Below are 25,227 nucleotides of genomic sequence, written 5' to 3'. Positions count from 1 at the left end.
ATGCCCTGTGAATATCAGGGCTACACTACAGGCCATATGCAATTATCTACCCATGATTAGCAATGGTCTTCAGTCACTGCTAACTTAAGAGCAGTTTCTTCTTCAGTGCTTGGAAGAAGCTACTGCCCAGGCAGCCTCCCTTGATGGGACAAATAAAGGAGGGGAGAGCCCCCACATTATCTGGGGGCTCAGATTTACAAGAGATACTGGTTAACTTTTTCTGGTGTTCATTTTTATTACTGTTAGCCCATGAGGTTTGAGTTGTGCTGTTTCTGTTCGCCCCCTCTCCTTTTTCCAGGCCAGAGAAGATGCCTGGAAACTAATCCAACAAGGGAAGGGGCTAGCCATAAAAGCCACATGATGACTTTTCTTCCTTCCTCATGGGCCTCCATCCTTGTCTCCATTAGGGCCAGAGCCTTTTTGCCTTAGCTGGAACAGCCTAAGACATAAGATGAACACATGGTTCTACCTCCTTTGTGCAAACTGTTATCAGCCATACCATTTCTCATTAAGAGCATAAGCTTTAACAATACAGATTTATTTAAATGCTAATAGACAGGGTGACTCAAGCAAGGAGAAGGCCTCTGGTCACTCAGCAGACCTCTAATGCTTACATGCATTGAGGATCTTTGGTAAAAACATCTCATATGAGGTGATAGATATATTGGATTAAGGTGACCAACCAAGCTCCACTTTATTGGCAAAAGAGTTATATTCCTGTTATAAAACACAGTGAACCTCAGTCAGCTAGCCTCAGGAGAGGTGGCTCCCCTTGCCTTCCCTTCTTTCATAGGAGAGATGTCTGTTAAAGGGAAGAAACTAAAAAATACAGTTTCTTCCATGAGATGGTTCTCACTAATACAGGGGGTTAAGAAAAATTCTTATCAAAAACAAACAGCCTCCTCTCCATGGGGAGGAGACACCCCATTCCTCCATGAGTGTTTTAAAACAATATAATCAGGTTGTTTTTTTCTGTTAAGGGGTTGCTTCAAATCCCATTCAGACATCCTACAGAGCCCTGAGGAGTCTGCCACAAAGAGCACAATTACTTCTTACCTTGTCTAGATAGTTACATTTTAAATAAGAATGCCTGCTGATGGGCTTGCCATTCAACTGCTCCCTGCCTTGGATAGGCCTATTGTAACAAGGTCTATCATGCATATGAGGAATTGGGCTCAAGGCCATGAAGGTTCATGCTGCCAATCTCTTTCTTTTAGTGGTCTCAGGGTGCTACAAGATTCCTTTGCATACTATTGGGCATGCTTTGATTGTGATTTCCTGCATGGCTCCATGATTCTATGATTTTATTGTTATAGGTTAGCTGCTGTGTGGGTGAGTGTCTTATCCCTGACTGGGTTTTCATGCCAAGGTTTGGCCCAAACAACACCATTGTCCACTGCCTTCTGAGGCTGAGAAAATGGACTTCCTAGTGCCTATGCCTTGTTTTTCTGCTAGCACATGTGCTCAGATTTAATATACTATACAGCTCCTTATAGACTTACACCAGCCACCTATATGCCCACAGCTTGTGTGTGTGTGTGTGTGTGTGTGTGTGTGTGTATGTATATATATATATATATATATATATATATATATATATAAACAAAACAAAACCAAGAAAACCAAACTGATTTTACTATTTTATACAGGAGACTCCATTTTACTATGCCATTATATTTTATGTGACTTGAGCTTCCATGGATTTGGTATCCATGCAAAATCCTGAATCCAACTCCAGTACATATCGAGGGCCCACTATACTATTTAAAATTTAGGTTTGTGTTCCTTTGACAGATCCTTTTTGTGGAGAAAATTCTCCTCGAAATTCGATACCAGAGGGCTATCCTTGCCAAGCCCTCTGTTCCCATTTCATGACTCGTTAATCAGCAATTCATTCAGCTGGTAGACCTCTCAGCTTTCATACAGGTTGATGATAGTCTGCTACATGGAGTTGGGGTGATTTTTGAAGCCTCTAGACAAGTTCATCCTCAGATGAAATCAGACTTAATTCTGACCACAGGCCCTTTTAACACAGAGTGCATCTATTCTTCTGCATGGACTCACCAATGTCTGTGAGGTAAAGGTTAATCCAGTGTCTTCTTTGCCTAACCATGGAATTAGTCTTATTTTACACAGGTTCACAGATGTTCCAGTAAAGAACTGCACATTGTTTGAAATATTAGTTGGAGGTCAGACATTAACATTCCTCTTTCAGAGTGGTAAGTCTTAATTGCTACAAGTGAAATCACCTTAATATCACCTTCATTGCTATAACCAGTTGACAAGGTGATCAGTGATAGGCTGGAAGCTGCCATAGGTCCAGATTAGATCAGGTTCTATTCTGATTGATCACATAATCCACCATAATCCACCTTTTAGACAAGTTCTCATCGACGGCTTCAGGTTTTCAGTGGCTGACCTGCTATAGTCCATCCAAGATGACATTAAAAAGGGACTTAGACCCAACATGGTTATAAGGCAGGTGTCTGCCATCACGTCGGTTCTGCTCCATATGAGAGCAGCTAGAATGGCGGCCATCCTCACATTAAGGGCCAGGCCTGATATCGTTTTTCATCTTGGGACGTGAACACGGTCTTAAAGGCGCTGACGGTTGGGCCAATCAAGTCCCTTCGGGAGGCCTTCCTCAAACACCTCTCCCTCATGGTCATCTTCCTCATGGCCATTACCTCTGCCAGATGGGTGTCAGAGCTGGGGCCCTGTCGGTACATAAAGACTTGTGTATTTTTAGGCCAGTCTCAGTGTGCCTTCGTCCAGACCCTACCTTCATGCCTAAGGTCAACTCAGCCTTTCAGGTATTACAGGACATTCTCCTGCCTTCATTCTGGCCGGATCCTAAGAAGGACTTGGAAAAGACCTGGCACACATTGGATGTGCGCAGAGCCCTCAAAATCTACATCAAGAGGACTTCAACCTTTAGGTCATCTGAGATGTTTTTCATTTCCTTTCTCCCAGGCTCTTTGGGGTGCAAGGTATCTGCCTTGACTCTGACTAGGTGGATCAGGTCTTGTATTCAAGAGAGCTACCGAACTCTTGATCTCACTCCACCCGAGGGGGTGTTGGCGCACTCAACCAGGAGTGCATCTACCTCAGCAGCCCTGGCCACTAGCGCCTCCCTGTCATACATTTGCAGGGCGGCCACATGGAAGTCGCCTTCGACCTTCATAAGACATTACAAACTGGATGTGTCTCAGTCCGCTGAGGCGTCATTTGGAAGGAGGGTCCTCCAACAGATTGTGTCGGGGCCACTGTCTCCCAGCAGCACTTCCCTCCCAGTTCGAGAGGGCTTTTGTAAATCCCAGAATACAGGAGGTTAGGACCCTGTCTGCTGGGAAAACGAACGTTGGTACTTACCCGTGATATGTTCATTTCCAGCAGACGAGGGTCCTAGCATCCTGCCCACCCGGGTGCTGCCTGCGGCTTCTGACCCTGGCTGCCTGTTGGTGGACCTGCCTTGTTCTTCTTGTTCTTCTTGTTGCTGGATTGGTTTTTCTGAGTTCTTGTTTGTTCTTGGACTAGTTTTTTTCTAAGGTGTTCTAGTTAACCCTTAGCTGATGTTACTAAAGTTCAGTTCCTTGATTTACCTTACTAGTCGCTTGGCTTGTTATTGACTGAGGCTCAGGGGGGCTAGCTCCTCCCTATATAGGGGCTGGTCTTTTCTCTATTGTCCCTGCCTACAGGAGCGAATAGGAGGAGCTAAACCCAGAATACAAGATGCTAGGACCCTCGTCTGCTGGAAATGAACATATCACGGGTAAGTACCAACGTTCGTTTTTATACCATTTGTTAATTGATCCCAAGATAATTTTAAAAATTAATTTTTAAAATTAATTAAAGGTAATGCAATGAGACACCTTTCAGCATTTCAATGAGTAACAAATTACTACGGAAACAAACTGCTTTTCAAAAGCTTATCTTTCATACAGAAATCAATCCCAACACTTTAGACATAATTTTTGCCTCCATTTAGGGTACTGAGAACCCTCATTTCTCCCCCATCTGTCTGTACACAGGAAGTTAATATTGTCAATGTGCAAGACAACTGTTAGAGGAAGGCTCGTCTCAGTTCAGAAAGGAAATGTAATGGGACTGAGCTAGGGATCATAATCTAAATTATATCATCAGAGATATTTAAGGCACTGCATAGTCATCTCTTGACTTTTGTGACTCATTTACAATGGAATGAATCTAGACAAAAGGGAGAGCTCCATGGCAGTTACTTAGTTCCGTTCCCCCTCTCCCCCTCATTTGTTGTTGGTCAATGCAAACCTTTGAGAATTAAGTTACGTAAAGAGTGTGCAAGCTTTTGAGTTCTCCAGATTTCTTCATCAGGCTGCAAACAGCATAGAAACATTATGAAAATTAGGCCAGATGTTGTGGCCATGAGTCTACAGTTTAGACTCAAACTGAAGACTGAATGAATTAATCACGTCTAGATGCTACAGATCCATAATATTACCAATTTCTATGGATAAATGAGAATGCCAGCTGGTGAGGAAAGCTGATGAAAACAAAAATGAGTTCATTTGAAAGGTGGTGCTATAGGAGAGATCTATGGATGCCATGGACTACCAAAAGACAAATAAATGGATCTGAGGGCAAATCAAGCTAGAACTCTTACTTGAGGGGTATCCTGCTTTGGACATATCATGAGATGGCATGACCCATTGGGAAAAATAATGCTTGTAAAGTTAAAGGTAATAGGAAAAGGGAAGACCACATTACAAGTTAATTGACTCACTCAAGGAATCCAGAGCCCTGAGTTTGCAGGACCTGAATAGGGTTGTTAATATTATATGGTTGCTGTAAGCTGAGACCAGCTTGACAGCACATAAGAACAAGATGCTCCAAATATCAGTTAACACATAGGGCTGTGGGGAAAGAAACAATGACTGACCCTTCCTCCCCCTTCCATCTCCAAAAGCGGAAATGCTTCTTGTTACCTAGAGGGCTTCAAAAATACACAGGTTCTCGAGTAAAAAGAGAGCAAATCTAAAGAGAAAAGTGCTAGCTCCTTTTCTTGTAGGTGTGCTTCTTGTTAAAGCAATCCTCCTCCTGGTCTCTGAGCTGGCTAACAGCAAGCACAGGTTTGTGACTATGTGAATAGGAAAGGTACACTGTGTCCTTGCAATAGAGGGAGCATTTAAAATGGAAGGTCAGTATTCTAAAATGGGGAGTCTCTCGCTGACCTCTTTTGATAGAGCAGCCCTTTGAATGAAGCTGGAATGTTAATGAGAAGCTGGCAGCAAAGCCTAAGCCTGCAGACTAATTAGCGTCATTTTCCAATGGCCAGATGCAGTTGGAGCTAATTAGTATAAAAAGGTTAGGAGAAAAACCCTCCGTGCTTAATAGGAAAGAACAAGAGACTACTTTCTTTTTATGATTTTTCCTCTGTGTCTCAATATTGGATACATTAAGGTATTGCCTTAAAAGGAGAGAACTTTCAGAAAGTCATAGTTTAGAGGTTTCCAGAAAGCTTGGCTGATTTAAAGGTTACTCATCAGGTTGTGTTCCCCAATTGCATCATCTTTTTGAAAGCCTGGGTTTACAAAAATTGAAATAGAACTCTGCCTGGCCCATGCCTTTGTTGTAGGACTTTGCATATAACAGAATCCTTGTTTGCAGAAGGGAATTAAATGCAACCTTAGATTGAATAGACTTGAAAAGAACAGAAGAATGTCGTTTTTATTTCCATTACACAAACCTCTCTGTCTTTTTCATTGACTGGCATCCTGTTGGTTATAGCAGTAGAATTTACATTTCTATACCACTTGGTAGTAAACTCAGCACCCTCTAAGCGATTTATAATCTGTAAGACAATTGCTCCCAACAAGCTGGATACTGATTTTATTGACCTACAAAAGGATGGAAGACTGAGTCAAACTTGGAGCCCTGGGATCAAACTCACAACCTTGTGGCTGCAGTATTTGGCTCCAATGGATGTTGGTGTATACACTCTGTAGTATATGCAAGTCTGAAACAGAAGAGCGCATATGGGAGGTGGGGCAATAGAAGAGCCAAGAAAAGGAACAAAAAGGGGGTAAAATTAATATAGGCAAAGTGGCACACTGACACCAGAATTTGTTGAGTAAATTGCTTTTAGCAATTCCCATTATGTTATGGGAGACTACTAGGGATTAGAGCATGGAAAAGCTACTTTTTGGGTCTGTAACTTCCAAAATCCCCCAGGCAGCATGACCACTTGAAGTGTTGATAGGAGCATTAAGGAATGTGTAGTCCAATGATTAAACTTCCCCATGTTTTGCTGTTTTATGCCAGTTATTTCAATATTGAAATCAGGTGGTACTGGTGTTCTAAGACAGAGGTGGAAACATGCAACCATCCAAAAGTTATTTGAAGTCTAACTTCCATAAGCCCCACATGGTGAAGAACGATGGGAGTGATAGTTCATCCACAAGGGACACAAGTTGCCCATCCTTACTTGATGGTTATATCCAGAAATCTTTCCCAGCCTGATCTGTTGCTCCCACAAAAAAAGTTGAACCATAAACTTCAGGAAATCTATCTATATTCAATTCCATCAATAGAAACTAGCAAAACACAATTTAAATGAATGAGTGTTATAATGCTTTCACTATATGATGGTAACTTAAGTAAACAGTCTTTCTTGCCACAACCATTTTAGTAATCATTATTGAAATTTTTATTTTATTTTACTTCCAATCTACAATTCCACTACAGTTTAGGCATCAATAGTAACTAAAATGTGAGTAAAATAGTGTTAAATTTCAAGTATGTAATTATATTTGTATATTACAAAGAAGAACAAATATATTCTTAGCATTATGGGTTATTTCCCATTTGGAATTAGTGTCGGTACTAGCATTAAAGGTATTCTGATTTATCCTGAACACCATCTGTGATGACGAATTTGCATGCATGCCAAAACTTGGTTCCACAAAGTCAATTCACAGCATCTGGTGAGAGGGCAAGTAGCAATATTCAATTTTTGTTCTATATAATCAATATCTAGTTCCCTTAAATGAATAATAGAAAGAGGCCCCAAAAGGGTGAACTTAACCATAGTAAAAGTTTGCTGAAGTAGGAATTTTAACAAGATGGGTAAAAATGTTGGCGTGACATATTTTGAAGGATAAATGCTGGTGCAGGATGCCTACTTTGAATCAGAATAATATATGTTGATAAAGGATTTGCATGGAATGTGTAGACTACTGAGTACAAGGCCAGGGTTAATGCGTGATATTTGGTGAGAGGCCTTTGATAAGAGAAATAGTTGGAATGTGGCATAGGCTGCTAATGCATAAAGTAATGAGATTTTGATGTATTCAGAATTCTTTGTCCTGATTGAATGAATTTTTCTATGTTTTCTTTACTAAACTGTTTCTTCCTTGCTTGTTTGCTGTTCTGTTCAAGAATCCATCATTTAACTTGGTTTATTAATATTGATTTCTGTAACACTGGCACTTGATAATGTTTCTGCATGGGGTCCCAGCTCAGATTCTCAACTTGATCAAAGTCTATTTAACATGGCCTGCTACTGAAACCTGGAAAAGGAAAAATTCTTGTCTAGTTTCAGAACCCCATCTCTTCCTTAATAGTTCATATTAATGAGCTAATAACCATTACTTCAACTAGAGAGATCTAATATTATGATTTTAGCTCCTCTTTCTTCCATTATATAATTTTATATAACATTTAATTTGCACCATTTCCCATTTGTTTCCAGTACATACTTATTTTAGCGACAGTTAAATCTAGCTACTTCAGGTTCTAGATTCTGCATTCCCAAAAACTTATCTCCCCTTCTTGCTATATAACAGCCAGCATGATCTAAGCCATGTTTGCTCAGAAGAAAGACCTTTTGATTTTCCCAGCTCTATGCTGTATGTCTATTCTTTGTTCTTGTGTTCAAGGGCTTTATTGGATTTTTGTTAATTTTATTCTGTGAAGTGCTCAGAAAACTTGGTTACAAAACAGCTTATAAATAATGCAAACAAATATTAATGTCTTACAACCCAGTAGGTCTAAGTCCCTTGCAGGTGTGTTTCAGACTACAACCTGCATTACATTGACTGAAATAATATGCAGAAGGTAGAATTGTGCAATTCTATAGATATGATTGGTTGTGTGCCTTGAAGTCGTTTCCACCTTATGGCAACCCTAAGGTGAACTTATCAAAAAGGTTTCCTTGGCAAGATTTGTTTAGAGGGGAGTTGCTTTAGCCTTCCTTTGAGGCTGAGAGTGTGTGTCTTGACTAGGTTACTCAGTGGGTTTCCACTGTGACTTCTCCGGAGTCACAGTCCAACACTCAAACCACTACACCACAGTGGCTCTCCATGTAGATATAACAAAATGAAAAGTTCAATCCTCAGTTTTAGTGAGAAGAAGTACCCATGAACTATCATGTAAGACAGAAAGAGAGCACCTACAAAATGGAGATTTAGGAGCCTCAGAGTAAAATGAAGAAAAAAAAAACCCTCTAAGAATGCATTAAGCCACACTGCAGAGATATTTATTCTGTTCCTGGCTTATGAAAGGATTTGGTTAATCACCAAAAGTACATGTTGTTGACATCTCCTCTACCATCGACCCCAAAACTCATATTTTACCTGCTCCAGCCCTCCCCTCCAACATGTCCATGGACTAGCTAGTGGAGAGTAGGGAAAGTAGAGAAGTGTCTAGTTATGTTTATAGGTGGAGTCACAACTACAAGACATCCTCTAGGACCTCCTAGGAATTGTCTGGAAGTCCTGGAGTAGGACATCATCACTGTGCATGCAGCCAAGGTTGTAAGTGGCAATGCTGGGGGCAGTGATGCAGCAGAAATAAAGTTGGAAAAATAGATTGTCTAAGATATTAAGACTTAATAAACTGGGATGAAAAAACACCAAAGATAAAAACTGAAAAAGAAGGCATCAAATGCCACTGGTTCTCTTTCAGACAACTTAATGAAAGAACAAAGATTGATCTTAAACTAGAAGGCATTACAACTATTAAAACTGAATTGAATGAGATTTTATGGTTGGATAAAAAAACCACCATTTCTAAAATGTATAAGTTATTTTTAAAAAGAGAAACAGAGATGGATGTGATTAAAGAAAATATGTTAAAATGACACGTAGCATTGGCCACCCAATACAGCTTAATAATTGGAAGAGAGCTTTGGGTCAAGATTTAAAATTTACACTGAGTATGGATATTAAAAAGAACTTCTACAAAATGCTGTATCAATGACCCCAAACAAACTATCAAAGATGTATAAAAACGGAAATAGACAATGTTGGAAATGTGACATGTATTTCTTTCATACTTGGTGGACATGTGCTGAGATTTAAAAATTCTGGATAGGAGTCCACAAGATAATTCAGAAAATCTTTAAATTCAAAATAAAGTTTGAGCCAGAACTATTTCTCCTCAATATGATACAACATCTAAAATATATATTATATTTAATAACAGCAGCAAGGATAGCTGTCGCACAAAAGTGGAAAACCCAAGAATTGCCAAGAATTGACAAATGGTTACTGAAAGCACAGGATGTGATATATTTAGATAGATTAACAATGCTAATCAGAGATAACACTCCTGAGAAATGGGGAAAAGACTGGGAAATATTCCTTATGTATTGCCAAAAAAGGTGGTCTACGTAAAGTTTAAAATCAAAAAGGATTTTTTTACACACAAAAATGACAAGCAAAATTGTAACGAAGTGATTGTGAAACACACAATAATAACTTTGGAATTCTTATATATAAAATTAAAAATTGTTAGAGAATAAAAGTACTGAACTCATATTAAAGAAATGAAATACTATGTTATGAAAGAAAGAAATTAGAATAGTAATTTATAAATATATACAGAAGTAGAGATAAGAATTCAAACATAGCTGTTTAGAGTATGTGGTGACAAACATATGCTTCTGTTTATTTATGTTTATGTTTCTGTTTTGTTGTCATTATCCATGATGTGTGATTTATTTTATGATGATAATTTTTTATTAAAAAAAGAAAAAGAAATGTGTGTAGTGTGCCAGGAAACCATTTTCTTTCTTTAACCTGTTGTTGGTGGATTGTAGTCAGGATGCCAGCCAAGCATACTGTGAAGACATTAGAATCTTACAACAAAACCACAGAGCTTGAAAGTTATTTTGGACTATAACTCTCAGGATCCTTTAGCCAGCATGGCAGATTCTGCTTGGGGAATTCAGTTAGTAATAATCCAAAAAGGAACATTTCTAAGCTTGAGGGGGGGGGGGGGGGGAGAATCAGTTTCTGACTCCTTTAGCTGCTCTGATGTGAATCAAAGGCTCCTGTACCCAAAATCCCAGTTACAGAACACGAAGGACAGAATATATAGACTTGACATCTTTGCACTACATGACCTCAGGCTGGAGGGATGGTGAGATGAATCACTCAGAATCTGTTCTAAAACTGTCCCTTTGGCTACAGAAACCTCTGGTTTACATCAGAGCAGCTGAAGGTGGAAATGAAAGGTTTTAGTTTAAGTCTTCAGTTTGTTTCTAACATGAATCACTGCAATAAAAAACACACACACAAATGAAATAAATTCTACTTGCAGTGGTAGTAAGGATGCTTAGAAGCCAACAAATTAGTAAAACTATGCCATTATCATTACAGTTACAGTGAACCTAATCATTAGTTATCTGCCACATATTAACAGCTTTGTCTTTTAATGTACCATTTATTTATTTTAGAATTCATATATATGTACATATTTTAATAAATATCTATTCTGTCTCATCCCAAGAAGTGGGCTAGTTAGAGTGAAAAAGAAAAAAGAAGAACCCAGGTGATCCAGGCCACCCAAAAACCACCTTAAGTAAAAAAAGATTTTGGCTCTCTTTCTTCTCTGAAATGTCAAAGATGACATGCTATCCACAAAGGAGCTGGATTTAAGATATTTTTGAAGTGACATGCAGAAATCATACAAGAAACAGTTTTCTCCAGGAAACTGCTGTTTCATTTTGACCTTTCCGTGGTAAAAACAATAAATTTCTTATCTATTAAACCAATGCAAGCTTCTAAGAATAGGCATTTCCTTTTAAGTAAGTCATGTATTGATATATTCCTTACAAGTTTCTTATTAGGATTTTTAAAGTTCAGTGTAAGCCCCCCCCCCTCAGGTGGGGGGCTATAAGCACTTGTTTCTAGAAATCCATCAATTGTTTCTACAAAGGGATTCTACGCATTCAATAAAAGAAAGGGCAAATGTAGAAGTTATACACATTTTTAATTTTTCACTTGGTAGTTGCATGCTCTAGTTTACAGATTATTAAGCAGAAAGTTCACTCTCATAACAGTTTTAAGAGAAAATGCTTCTCAATTTGTTTTTTATTTACAGTGCAATCCTAACTCTCCTGAATGTGGGCTGGATTCAGAATGTACCACCAAAATGCGAAAATGCTCCTTCTGTCTCTAGGTGATTTTGAATTTATCTGAAGAATCCTGCTAGCAGAATAGAGGGAGGCAGTGGTGATATTAGTCTGTCTCCTTTTGTGCTCCCTGGTGCCCTCCCATCTACTCCAGATGGTTGTGGGGCCATTGGGAACAGTAATACTGCAGAGCAGAGATTCCCAAACTTTATTTCTTCCAAGTGTTTTGGACTTCAGCTTCCAGAAGCCCCAACTAGCTTGGCCACTCTGTGCCTCATGGGGAGCAGGCAGGATCAGATAAGTGTCTGGTTACATCTCCATAATCAGAAGCAAAATGGTGACATTGGTGCTGAGATCCTCTGGGGTTCTCCGGAGGTGTCAGTACTGCGGTATTCATTTCACAGATGGCTAGATACCTTTTGCAATCTTACCTACTCCCATGAGACATGGAATGGCCTCAATAAGTTGTAGGGTATATGGCTCAGCCTACCATAGGTCTGTGTGCAAAACTACTACACTAGACTGAGCCATGCAAGATTGCAGACAGTAATAAGCACTTAGAAGCAACTTCACATGGCTGAGAGTCTGTGGCTAAGCAAATGGCAGGATTATCAGGTGATTGGTTTCATGTCCTGATATAGAAAGCATTTTGAACATTCATGCTCATGAGCTTAGGAATCATATTGCATGCACATGTTGCATAAATGAGTATTCTCCAAGTACTAGTTTGTTAGTGGGGGCTGAGAGAGCAGTTTGCTTTAGGGCTACCTGCTGAGTTCAAGGATGAAGATTTTGTTTCCCCTCTCTTGTGTCTATGTTATAATCTCCTTGGTGGCAGAGACTTGTCTTCTCATTTTTTATAACACAGGAGGACAACATGTGGTCCTCTGGATGTTGTTGAATTCCAGTTCCCATCATCACTGACCACTGGCCTTGGTGACTGGGGCTGATGGGAGAGGGAATCCAAATAATAATATCTGGAGGGCCACAGTCCCTGCACCCTTTTTGTAAAGTGCTATGTTAATAGGGCTAGAGAAATAATAAAGACTTCTTCAATTTAGTCTCTTAGCTACTGTGCTATATTTGTTCATCATAAAGTCAGCTTGAAAGGGTTGCTTTAATTTTCATTTGACCATGCAGGATAAGAGAGAGAGCTATAAAAATATTACTCTATAGATATAGTGCTAATTACCCTAACCGCAAAAGATTTTTCTCTTTACTAATCTCAACAATAATGTGCAGGTGGTGGTGGTGATGGTGGGGAGATATAGTCTTCTTTGAATCTTCCTACAGTGAGGATTTTCACAGTCTACAACTTAAAACAATTATTTTTCATTTGGCAGTGTTGCCCTTTTCTACTTTCTCCACGAACTGCTCAATATCTGCAGCAAGGAGCTCTGGTTCCTCAAAAGCTGCAAAATGACCACCTCTGGGCATGTAGTTAAATGAAATGATATTGACATACTTCCTTTGAATCCACGGCCGAGGAACATATGTAATTTCATGTGGAAACACAGCAATTCCTGCAGGAACTTGTTTGGGCAACCTGCAAGGAAATCAAGAAGCAGAAATATGACACACTGTTCCCTTTCCCCCAAAAGAGTCTTCCACTAACACAGTTTTTCCCAACCTGGCACCTTCAGGTTTGCTGGGTTATGCCTTCATGCCATCCCTAGGTGGTCATACTTTCTGTATGATGATGGGAACTGCACTCCAACACACACAAAGAGCAGCAGATTATTGAAAATCGTTTCACAAAATTAGTTTATTGCAAGACCCCTTAAGTTCATTGCATAAAAACATGAAAAGAATCCTGTTGGATTCGATGAATTGCCTTTCTAGCCTACAATGGTCAGCTAGATTCCACTGAGAGGTCCATGAAGTATGCAATAGAGTTATGCATGGCTTTAAGAGACATGCAGCCTCTGATCCTTGGAGGTTTTAATAAATTGTTATGGCTAAGGATCTCAAATAGACTAACCCTTCGTCAGCAATGCCCACAGTCTAAATGGAAATATAATGGGAATTAAAAGATGTGAGTCTGGAAAATCAGTATGCAAAGTGATCTTGTCGCACCTTTGAGTCTAACTGAAAGCAGAGGTGACATTAGGGGTTGTAGGGGGTCTGAGCTGTACCAAGTGACACCCTAAGGGAACACAGTTCCCAGAACATCTTCCTTTTGGCAGAAACAGATGGTGGCACTCACCTTCATCCTTTCAAAACATTGAAGAGGTGGGGTGAGGCTCAGTGGAAGAAAGGAGAGGTCCCAGGTTTTAAAAGAAATTTTACATTTTAATTTTTTTAATTTTGTAAAAAATTTAAAATTCTTTTAAAATTGTCTTTAAAGCCATCACATCTTACCATTTTTTTACTTTATCTACATAAAACTATGTACATGTAAATACATTTTGGTTGTGCATATGATATTATAATTCAAAGATATAATTTAAAAGTATAATTTTCCTTTTGCTAGTTGTTTCTATCACAACTATTGCCATTATTACATATTACAGTGATATCCAGGAATTGCAGTCAGCTCTCCACATTTGCAGCTTTGACTTGTGCAGATTTGATTATTCATAGATTTGATTAATATGTTCTCTCTAAGAATCTCTAGGTCCTCTGGCATGACAATGGCCAATTTTCACTAGAAGTTGCACCATAGGACGTTGAGATTCCTAGAGAGAACATTTCTCAAGGCATTTATAGGTCTTCCAGCACAATTCTATGATCATTTTCCAGTGGATGTTGACAACAGAGTTGTGCTGAAGCACCTAGAGATTCCTAGGCAAGTGTTCTCTTGGATAAAAAAAAAATAATAGTGGCTTTTTATTTGCAAGTTTTCCATTGTCACAGAGGTCTTGTGCCCCTAATCCCAGCAAATGTGGAGGGGCCACTGTTCAATTTATAAGTAATCTTTACTAAGGAATATGTATGTGTGACACCACTGACTGAAAGCGGTAAGTTGGTAGTATGAGCTTTTGTAGACTTGAGTCTGCTTCCTAAGATACATTTCACTTATCTCAAAGGTATTACAAGATACCTTTGCATAATGAAAATTAGTTTCTCTGGGGTTTTAAAGTTAATGATTTACCCACCTACTATTTAGACTATTATTACAGGAAAAACTCAGGTTGTGTAGTAAACGTATTTTCAGCCTGCAGGCACTTTCTAAAGAATTACATTGTCTTGGAGTAAAAAAGCTTGCCATCCCTGGGCTAAGGTTTTAACCAAATGACAGCAGCATGAAAATAATGACTCTCTCTCAAATAACTAAATGTGCCTACCTAAAAAACATCTTCTTAGACACTTTTGGCATTGCTGCAAACTAGAAGTTGGCAACATTATTTTTTGATTACAACACCCAGCATTTCCAAGTCATCATTGCCATTGGCCGTGTTTGCTAAGATATTTGTAAGGGGGTGTTCATTCTCTCTCTCTCTCTCTCTCTCATATATATATATATATATATATATATATATATATATATATATTACAATCTGCATTTACATGAGCACATTCCCTTACCATTATTGATGCTTACTGCATTGCTCAGAAGGCTCTAGAAGCCAGGATCTTTCAACAGAGAGTCATCAATATTACTTTTGCATTCCTCCCTATCCGAAGCTGCCATGTGTATGGTATACATACAAGAATAAATATGAGAAAATGCACCAGACAGAGGGTCTATGAAGAGATCTCAAAAATGAGAAAAGAGGAGCCTCTTACTTTGCATGGCTTTTTCTGCTGAAGAGCAGGCTTACATTCTCTTTGTAAAAGCGCATTGAAGGAACTATACATCCAGAAACCCAGTAGATCATGACGTTTGTGAGAAGGTCATCCAGAGTAAACTTCCTGAAAAAGATGTTCCAGAAAGAGCTACATTAAATCTCAGTGAAATTTTTATATATAGCAGTTTACTGATTTTTTTTTCAGTCAGTGGCTAGCATGTATTGCAGTAAATAAAGGGCAATTGCATTTCCACAGTATTCTTCATCCTTAACACTTGCCAGTCACATATGTAACATACCAACATGTGGCTCTGATATGGACTTGTAGTTAGCACAGTTGGTACTTCTCTCCATTTGTAAAGAAACTGTCAGCCTATGGCATCTATAGTGAAAAATAAGAGTTGTTGTATTTGCTTTAGGACACGGTAGGCGATATCTGGTTGGGATACAGATATTTCATCCTGAATCTACCAGCAATGCACTCAGGCTGCCCCACTGTATCACTGAATTTGCTGTTGTGCCACCTAATTTGCACTGTGGTGATGGCAGCAACTCTTCCTGCAATTTCTTTTAAAACATGTCTCCTTATGAAGTATGTTTTAAGGAGGCTTCTAGGAGTATGTATATAGAGAGATCTTGTAGCACCTTTGAGACTAATGAAAGAAAGAAGTTGGCAGCATAACTTTTCATAGACTAGGTAGAGTGGAAGCCAGGGACAGACCTATATATGCCATTGGTGTATCAGAATGTCAATTCAAGTTAAAATTGCAGGCCAAGATGAGCATGTGGAACACACACACCTTAACATGAAAATACACTTGAAAGTTACTTATGCAAACTGGAAACCTAGTTGAAATTTGCACTAAAATCTGATGTGTGCTGAAAGGAGCAAATTTGGGTTAAAAGGTGAAAAGAAAAAGGATTAGATATGGGACATAATGTATAGATTCATCCTCAGTTAGCTCTTGGAAAAGTCGCCCAAAGTCTCAAAGATGCTACAAGCTCTCTCTACATACATACTCCAGGAAGCCTCCTTAAAGCATGCTTCAAAAGGAGACTTTCACATTAAGCGGTGTGTGTTCCACATGTTCACGTTGGCCTGCCATTTGCACTGGACTGGTTTATGTCTTGGCTACACAGTCAGTAAGAGCAGCACAATTTTTTTAACCTGTTTGATCAGGTTAAATATGCAGAAATATGCATATGCACATCCTGACAACAAAATAAAAAGGTGCTGGTTTTACCTCACCTTGTATTCACAATTTTTTTTGCTGCTGTTAACTGTCCTTGGGTCAGCCCCAACTCATGGTGACCCCATGGATGAGACATCTCCAAGCCCTCCTATCCTCCATTGCTTTGCCCAAGTCCTGTAGACTCATGCCCTTGACTTCCCTGATTGAGTGTTCATCTGGCACATGTTCTACCCCTCTTTCTATTGCCCTCCAAGCATTAGTGAGTCATGACTTCTCATAATATGTCCAAAGCACAACAGCCTCATTTTTATCATCTTGGCTTTCAGTGGGATTTCTGGTTTGATCTGTTCAAGGAGCCATTTATTTGTCTTTTTGGCTGCCCACAGTATCCCCAGCACTCTTCTCCAGCACCACATCTCAAATAAATGGATTTTCTTCCTCTCTGCTTTTTCCCCCACGGTCCAGCTCTCACATCTGTACATGGTGATGGGGAATACTCTGACTTGGACAATTTTGACTTTAGTGCTCACTTGTATGTCTTTACTGTTTAGGATCCATATCTAGGTCTTTCATACCTGCCCTTCCATTCTTAGGCTTCTGCTGATTTCTTGGCTGCATTCACCATTCTGATCAATCTTTGATTCTGGGTATGGCAATTTTAAGAGTTAAAATTTCTTCATTGTCTAGGCTGAATTTATGTATTTCTTCCATGGTCATTATTTTTGTTTTGATTTGCATTAATTCTGCCTTTGCACTTTCATCTTTGACCTTCTTTGGTAACTGTTCTAAGTCTGTGGTGTTTTCCACTAGTAATATAATGTCATCTGCATATCTAAGATTGTTGATGCTCCTTCCTCTTAACGTCACTCTTCTTTCTTCTGAGTCTAAACCTACTATTCTTAATACGTTTTCTGCATATAAGAAGAACAAATAGGGTGATAGAACGCATCCTCGCCTTATCTCTTTGCCAAACGGGAACCAATCTGTTTCTCTGAATTCACATACTTTATTCACATACCAACTAGAATTTCCTCTGTCCTGTATTGAATGGGACTTGAGCATCCGTTGATTTTGGTATCTGGGGCGGGAGGGGGGTTGGCTTTGAACCAAATCCCAGTGGACCAAACCCCAAGGGTCCACTGTATATTGCTGCAGTGCAGAAAAGCCATTTCACTTATGCACATTAGCACTATAACTCTAAGGGGGGGGGGGGGGATCAAAGAAAGGAGAAAGAGAAAACAAGACATTTTGGATTTTCTATGTCTTAGAATTCAAAAGAAAACAACTCAAAGAGGTTAAAATGTTAAAACTGATATCAGAAATTGCCAGAAAAGAGTAACAACATTTGTGCATTAAAAACTACCAAAACACCCAAGAACTACAGCAGCAAATACTGTAACTGAAAAAAAGACTGACAAAAATGCAAGTTATAGTGCTGGGACCACCCTTATCTGGATAACCTTTATATTAATGGAAATCAGTTTACATTTTCAGGGTTACTCTTATACACACAACCTTTACTGAGCAATCCTTAAGTAGTTTTAAGGCTAATAATAGATTCCTTGGATTTCTTAGGATAAATCCTGTATGACCTGTCTGTATAACCTTGGTTTCACATAGGCCCATATTTTCCCTTGGAATGTGTTTAATTTGCCTAATCTATTGTGCCATGGTTTCAGTTAGAATTCTGGTTTTTGTAGGCTTTCAATATCATGATTTCCCTTTAAAACAGGGCCTACACTCCTGGTGAACCTAAGAAAAATGCAGTTGAAAAGCACACCTGTTATCAAATTTGGTAGCACTAAACTGGGTGTAAAAACAGGCAGAATGATGTTGCCCATTCCTTCTATAAAGACACTCCAATTCTTAATTCAGTGAGTCAGGCACTACAGAGACAGCTATCACTGCATGTTTAGTCCTCTTAACCACAGATAGAATAGTGTCATTGTTAACCTGCTTTGAACATGCACATTCAAAAGGGTGACCATGCTGGTAAAACATCTGGAAACCAAGGCCTATGAGAAATGCCTTAGGGAGCTGGGTATACTTAGCTTGGAGAAGAGGAGCTGGAGAGGTAATAGAATCATGGATCTCTAAACAGTCTAAATATTTGATGGAATGTCATGGAGCAAGCTTGTTTTCTGCTGCTCCAGAGACCAGAATATGAACCAATGGATTCAAATTACAAGAAAAAAGATTTCACTTAAGTATCAGGAAGAACATCTTTACTGTAAGAGCTCTTTGACTTTGGAACAAACTATGTCAGAGGGTGATGAACTCTTTTTCTTTGGAGGCCTTTGAACAGAATTAGGAGGCCAATTCTTGGGAATGCTTTAATTGTGGTATTCCTGCATATCAGAGAGAAGAGAATTCCCTTATGGTCCCTTCTAACTCAAAGACTTTAACAAAGGCAGAACACAACAGTTTAAAATAAATAGATATAGCAATACTTGGTTGAACTCAAGCAGGGAAAGATAGATATGTGTCTGTACACCTAGGCTGGGATGAATGGTACCCACTTCTCTAGTCCTCCATCCTCTAGATGCTGAGCGCTGATATCAGTCCATGCAGCAAACTTTTCCAGGATGTAAGCAGCTAGTCCCACAGGAGAATCATTCAAGGCACAGCCTAAACAGAAAGAAAACCAGTTGATTTTTAACATAGGCCCTGTACAGACTGTCCTTAAAGTCTAGCTTGGGGGTGGATTCAGGGCATAGGGTCCAAATGACACATGCCCCGACTCTGCGCACCACTCCACATGGTGCGCGGCATCATGGTGCTCCTCTGGCGCTGCGTCTGCAAGAGTGCCGTAAAGTCACAGCACCACGGCTATCACCCTTTGCAGGGTGCAAAAAGGAGCTGTTTTTCACGGTTCCTTTTTGTGTCCTGTAAAGGCCAGATCGGGGCTGCAGTGTGTGGTTGCCATGGCCCCGATCTGGCTGAAAAAGGGGTGGCTGGAAGCTGCCCCTTCAGAGCTTTCTGCACAGCTCCTTACTCGTTCTCTCTTCAACACACTTCCACACCACAGGGACCTGAAACAGCTGCCACTTAAAAAGATGCTAAACAAAGAGTTGTTGGCAAGATATTTTTGTAGGAGGAAGATATCTACACTCCATGCCACAATATTTCAAAAATATTAGCATCTTATATAGCCTAAGCAAACACTGCTACAACAGCTTTGAGGAATTTGCTTTTAAATAGCAAAACTGAAAAAGAGAAGCTTAACACTGCAATTACAGCAGCTCGTCTAGAAGCTACAATATTGAAATACATAGAACTTGCCTGTCATACTCTTTGGAGAAAGAAGCCTTTTGACCTTACATTCAACAACATTTTACATAGGGGCTAAAAAATTGGGGGAGGGAAATCCAATGGCATTAATGGAAGTTTTTAAAAAAAGGTTCCACAAAAAGCACAGAAGGCAGATTTGAATCTATAGGAAGATCCCTGAATGATTTGCAGAACAGCAAGGATTTCTGACTCCCAGTTGTTTAACTAGAAGGGACACAAAATGTTTTCCCCTTTCCCAAATTATACTGCTGAAATGATATGTATATGTACTCCTTGTTTTTGCTCCAGACTACAGTTTGTGGGTTTTCAAGGTTCTAGCATTTTTTTAGTAGATGCTCTGAACCTAAAGCAAAGTTCCTTTGCTCTGAAGTTTCCAATAAGACAGAAGGATTTAGCAGAAATGTGGCTGAGAACACACAGTGGTTTAAAAAACAAATAGTTTTAATCTGCCTAACATCTGAAGAATATCTGATGTTAGCAAGTGGCTTAGCAAGATGAGAGTGTCAGTTTAATATCTGATGAACTCTGTGTCGAGAGGGCTTTTCCTTCAGAGAAATAAAGAGGTGAGAGAAAACACACAGATGTATCCGACAATATAGACAATCAGGGACATAATGATGCTCACTATGGTCAACATCATGTACAGATATGTACATTTGAAATCAGATACTTTATATGCTTGTGTAAATGTTAAGAATCTAATGGCAGGCTGGCATCATAAGCATTTGGAGAGATGAGTAAGAATATTGGCCATGTCACACTGGCTGCTTAAAGAAATTGCATATTAATGGCCCAGGCTGTTCATAGATTGCCCTTTAGACTAGAGGAAAACAATTAGTGTGGGTGAAAGTCATGCAGTCTGTGTGAACCTAGTGACCTATGAGAGTCAATCAACTCTAAGGTTGATTTTAAGGCCTATGGCTCCTTCAAGACACTTTGGAACCACCACCACCCATTACTCAAAAATGTTAATTACTATTCCTGGAAGTGGCCAGGAGTAGCTATTCTTAGCTAGAATAATGTGTGCCTCCACATTTTGTTCTAGCAAATCAACAGGGTTTTTTTTTTGCAACTGAAAGTGTGTCTTTCTCCCCAGATGGGGTTGTGCTACCCACAACGCTGAAAAAAATGGCTCCTCTTGAACTTCTTGCTGTGTAACAGAGGGTGGTTTCTTAATAATTTGTAGAATGTGAGTCCACCTGAGGAAGGCAAGTAATCCTCTCCATGACCACCATCCAGAAAATCAGGGCAAAGGAAACAGAAGCCCTACATATGTTATTGGACTGTAACTGCCATTAGACCCAGCCAGGATGGCCAAGGTTAAGAGATGACAAGTGAGAACTTGAACTTGAAGGACTTGAAGACAGTGCTGTTGCCTATGGGGACATAGATCCCTTGCTTGTTAGGAGTGCTTATGGTGCTTGTCTCCACCTATGCTCTACTCGTATATCTGTAAATAAATAAAATGAATCAGACATTGAAAAAAACACTGCAAACCCCCAAAGATTTCTTCTCCAAATTAGAGAAACTCTGTGGTAACTCTGGAATGCTGAAACATCTTTCTGCATCAGAAACTGGGGACAATGGAACCCAGTATTGCAAAAAATATTAGCTGACAACAGAAACACAATCAATTTGCAAGAATAGATTAATGCACCTTACCAGTAGTGTCAGGCTTTGTAGCTTGTTGGTGAAAATAACCACTCTCCATCAGAAGTCTTTTAAATATTTTTGTCTTTAAAGGAAACATCCCTTGGATATCCTCAGCTTGGAAACCAAACAGTCCTGGGAAGTATGGTGCCAGCAGAATGGACAGAAGTTCCTTAAATCCGATGAAAGTCACAAATGCCATGTTTGTGTGAAGGCCTTTCACATGGCTAAAGAAGTTTTTAAAAAGAAATATGGTTAATAATTCACAGAGCTTGGGCATTTTATTCTTTTGGAATACAGCTCCCAGAATGGCACAGCTATTAGGAGTTAATTTTAGACAAATGGGGTAAATTTTTACAAGCTGTGGCCTATCAAGATGATGTACACTCACCTTGGTGCCATCTGAGCCAAACTGGTACATATAGCAGAGCCCCAGTCCCCTCCTTGAACATAGAATTTACAGAAACCAAGCCTGAGCATCAACTTATGGAAAATATGGGCAGCACACACAGAATTAAAGCCTGGAAAAAGAAAAGAAAAGGGGAGAAAACACACAAGTAGGACCACTTTCTCCCAAAGTGGAAACACACATTCCATGATACACAGTTGGCCCTCCATATCCATGGATTCTTTATTCACAGATTCAACCATCCACAGCTTGAAAATATTTTTTTAAAATATAAATTCCAAAAAGCAAACCCTGATTTTGCCATTTTATATAAGAAATACCATTTTATGTATTTTAATGGGACTTGAGTATCTACAAATTTAGGTATCGGGGGTGGGTGGGTCCTGAAACCAAACCCCAATGGATACAAAGGGCCCACTGTACTGCTGTTTTACCCAAATAGAATATAAAATATTACCAAATGCAACAGCACAGAGACTTCTTGCTCTCTGCCAAAGAAGGGGGTAGGTGGCACAGGACAGAGACAATTTGGATCTCAATTGAGGTTTCTTTTTGTGTTGCTAATGGACTTTAAATGCTATTTCCTGAGTTTACAACCCTTTGGCCCTTATCACACAGAGGTTTTTGCAGCTCAGATCCATGGTGACTCCTGGTTCAGCTATGCGAAGTCACGTTATAACATGAGTGTTTTATCACACCTGGTTGCCCTTCCATTGCCCTTCTGAATTGAGGGGGAATCGAATCCAAGGCAAGTCACGTGATGCAGATTCATGCAAAGTGGAGTGAGTGCAAATTGTATTGCCACACTGGTGCATACCATACGGATTCAACGATTCACATTAGGACCCTTGTGCGTGCTCAGTGGGAGTTTGAACGCATCGTGAACCTCTGCACTTCCGGGATGAAGAAGGGAGCCTGGTTCCACTTTCACGTGAATGCTAGCCTCACAAGAATGACAGCTTCATGTTTCTTCCTCCCTTCTATTTTCCCATCCCTGGCAGCCAAATTCAAAGGGGTCCTCCGTGTCCCCCATCCATTTCAGCTACATTTACATCTATCCTACTGTCATTCTCCTCATCTATTTCATCTACATCTCTCCTTCCCTTTGTAACAGTTGTTTTCTCTTAGGTTGCATCCACACTGGGGAGATAATCTGGTTTAAAAAAAATCTCTGGAATTTCTTTCTCCATGTATGTTTAGAGTCTATGTTGCAGAATTTTGAGCATGATTTTGCTTGCATGGGAGATCAGTGCTATGGTCCTATAGTTGCTGCAGTCTCTTGAGTGTCTGTTTTTATGGATGAGGATGTATAGTGATTGTTTCCAATCTGTTGGCCATCGTTTTGTTTTCCATATCTGTTGACATACATTGGTTAGTACAAGAGTTGTCTCTGTCAATGTGGATTGCAGCAGTTCAATTGGAATATCATCTGTTCCTGGTGATTTGTTTTTCACTATTTTGTTCCGTGTGTCCTTCATTTTGTCATCTGTTTTGTATAATTCTTCTGTGTATTGCATCCAACATCTTTTTATTTCCTCCTGGTCTTGAATTATGTTATTGTTATTGTCATAGAGCACCCCAGTCTTTGGTTTGAATTTTCCCTTGATTTCCCAGATATTGTGAAATAGATTGTTTGTTCTTCTCTTTTTGTTCTTGTCTTCTATTTCTCTGCATTGATCATTGTAGTAATTTTCTTTAACTTTCCGCACAAGCCATTGTACTATTGCATTCATAATTCTTAGTTTGTTCCTATTTTTCTTTTCTTTTCTTTTTTGTTTGTAGCGTTTTTTTTCTGTCATCCATGTTTTTTTCTTTCTTTTTGTTTATTGTTTATCTGTCTGCATGACTCTTTTATTATGTCCCTTGCTTCAGACTATAGTTCCTCTGGTTCTCGGTCTATTATTTTTATTAGTGTGAATCTGTTTCTTATGTTGTCAGTAAATTCTGTTGAGATATTATTTAGATCATATTTTGGTATAATCACTGGTTTTGTTTTCTTCTTGAGTCTTACTCTTATTTTTGATATGAGTAATTCATGATCTGTGCCACATTCGGCGCCTGGTCTAGTCTTTGCCACCAGTATAGAGTTCCACCATCTTTTACTTCCAATTAGATAATCGATTTGATTTTTGTGTTGACCATCTGGTGATGTCCATGTGTATAGCCTTCTTTCTGGTTGTATGAAAAATGTGTTTGCAATGAATAAGTTGTTGGCTTCACAAAAATCTATCAGACACTCACCTGCTTTGTTTCTTTTGCCTAATCCAGATCTGCCTACTGTTTTTGATTCTTGTTTGCTCCAATCATTGGAGATTGGAACAGCTTTTGCATTCCAATCTCCAGTGATCGGCTTGACATCCTGTGTTGGTGTGTTGTCAATTTCTTCCTGTACTCCTTCATAGAATCTATCAATTTCTTCCTCTTCTGCCTCTGTGGTTGGTTCATATACTTGAATTATGGTGATATTCATAGGTTTGCCATGGAGCTTTACTGAAATGATTCGGTCTGATTTTGCATTGTATTCTCTAACTGCTTTTGCCACATCTTTTCTTAGCATGAAAGCCACCCCATTTTTTCTTGTCTTTTTCATTCCCTGAGTAGAACACTGTGTGGTTTTCTGATTCAAAGTAGCCCATTCCTTTCCATTTTAACTCACTCACTCCCAGTACTGCTATGTTCTTGCATTCCATTTCCATTTTTACTATGTCCAGCTTCCCTTGGCTCATGCTCTTCACATTCCACATCCCTATTTTATGCGTAATGCCACTTTGGGTGCCATTTCCGTTCCTAAATGTGTCTGCTATTTGTCTTGGCATCTTTCTTGTGCCCTTGGCTAGTTTTGCAAATGTGATATCCCTTTATTATTATTATTATTAACCTTTATTTATGAAGTGCTGTAAATTTACACAGCGCTGTACATGCAATCTTTTTAGTTAGACGGTTCCCTGCCCTCGGGCTTACAATCTAAAAAGACATGACACAGAAGGAGAAGAGAGTGGTGGAGGGAAAGGGTAAGAGGTCCAGCAGTTCCTCTCTACCTCCAAGGCCTGGACCAAGGCAGATGGACTGGAGGGAGGGCTTGGCTTCATAATGGATGGTTAATCATTTTCCAGGGAAAATACATACTCTCAAGTAGGATAATACATATACAATACATAGCAATACAGGAAATGGTTCGATAAACAGGCACCAAAAGAACATCAAATAGTAAGCGACAATTATGCAATGCCTGGGAAGGCTTCTCTGAACAGGATGGTTTTCAACTCCGTTTTGAAGCTGGTTAAAAAAGTGATGGCTCTTGCTTGCGGGGGAAGAAGGTTCCAGGAGTGAGGGGCAGCAAGTGAAAAGGGGCAAATCCGGGATGGGGCAGAGGAAATCATGGGCTGAGACAGCAGACCTCGACTACCAGAATGGAGGGCCCTGGTGGGAAGGTGAGGAGAAAGAAGGTCTGATAAGTAAGGAGGGGCCAGTCCATGGAGGGCTTTAAATGTCGACAGCAGGAGCTTATACTGAATGCGGAAAGGGAGAGGGAGCCAGTGAAGGGATGCCAACACAGGAGAG

At 39.6% G+C, this 25,227-nt stretch overlaps 1 protein-coding gene across 3 annotated transcripts in view; it reads right to left on the bottom strand.

The window, feature by feature from the left end:
* Positions 1–11,226: 11,226 nt before the first annotated feature.
* LOC149310667 (epoxide hydrolase 1-like) overlaps positions 11,227–25,227 on the bottom strand; it is a 51,894-nt gene continuing 37,893 nt past the window's right edge. For 2 of the 3 annotated variants that reach the window (XM_089529420.1, XM_089529421.1), the window contains 5 exons: positions 21,649–21,778; positions 21,270–21,484; positions 18,836–18,944; positions 15,122–15,247; positions 11,227–12,938 (listed from right to left, as the gene is read on the bottom strand). In XM_089529420.1, coding sequence (XP_089385546.1) covers positions 12,725–12,938; positions 15,122–15,247; positions 18,836–18,944; positions 21,270–21,484; positions 21,649–21,778 — 794 coding nt within the window. In that variant the 3' untranslated portion in view covers positions 11,227–12,724. Of the gene's footprint in view, positions 12,939–15,121; positions 15,248–15,422; positions 15,506–18,835; positions 18,945–21,269; positions 21,485–21,648; positions 21,779–25,227 lie in introns of those variants that run through there. The other variant, XM_089529422.1, reaches the window with a different exon arrangement.

This window comes from Sceloporus occidentalis, unplaced genomic scaffold, assembly GCF_023333645.1.
Source record: "Sceloporus occidentalis isolate IW3139 unplaced genomic scaffold, rSceOcc1.0.p SCAF_6, whole genome shotgun sequence".
Classification (NCBI taxonomy): Eukaryota; Metazoa; Chordata; class Lepidosauria; order Squamata; family Phrynosomatidae; genus Sceloporus; species Sceloporus occidentalis.
This window is presented reverse-complemented; position numbering and strand designations above follow the sequence as displayed.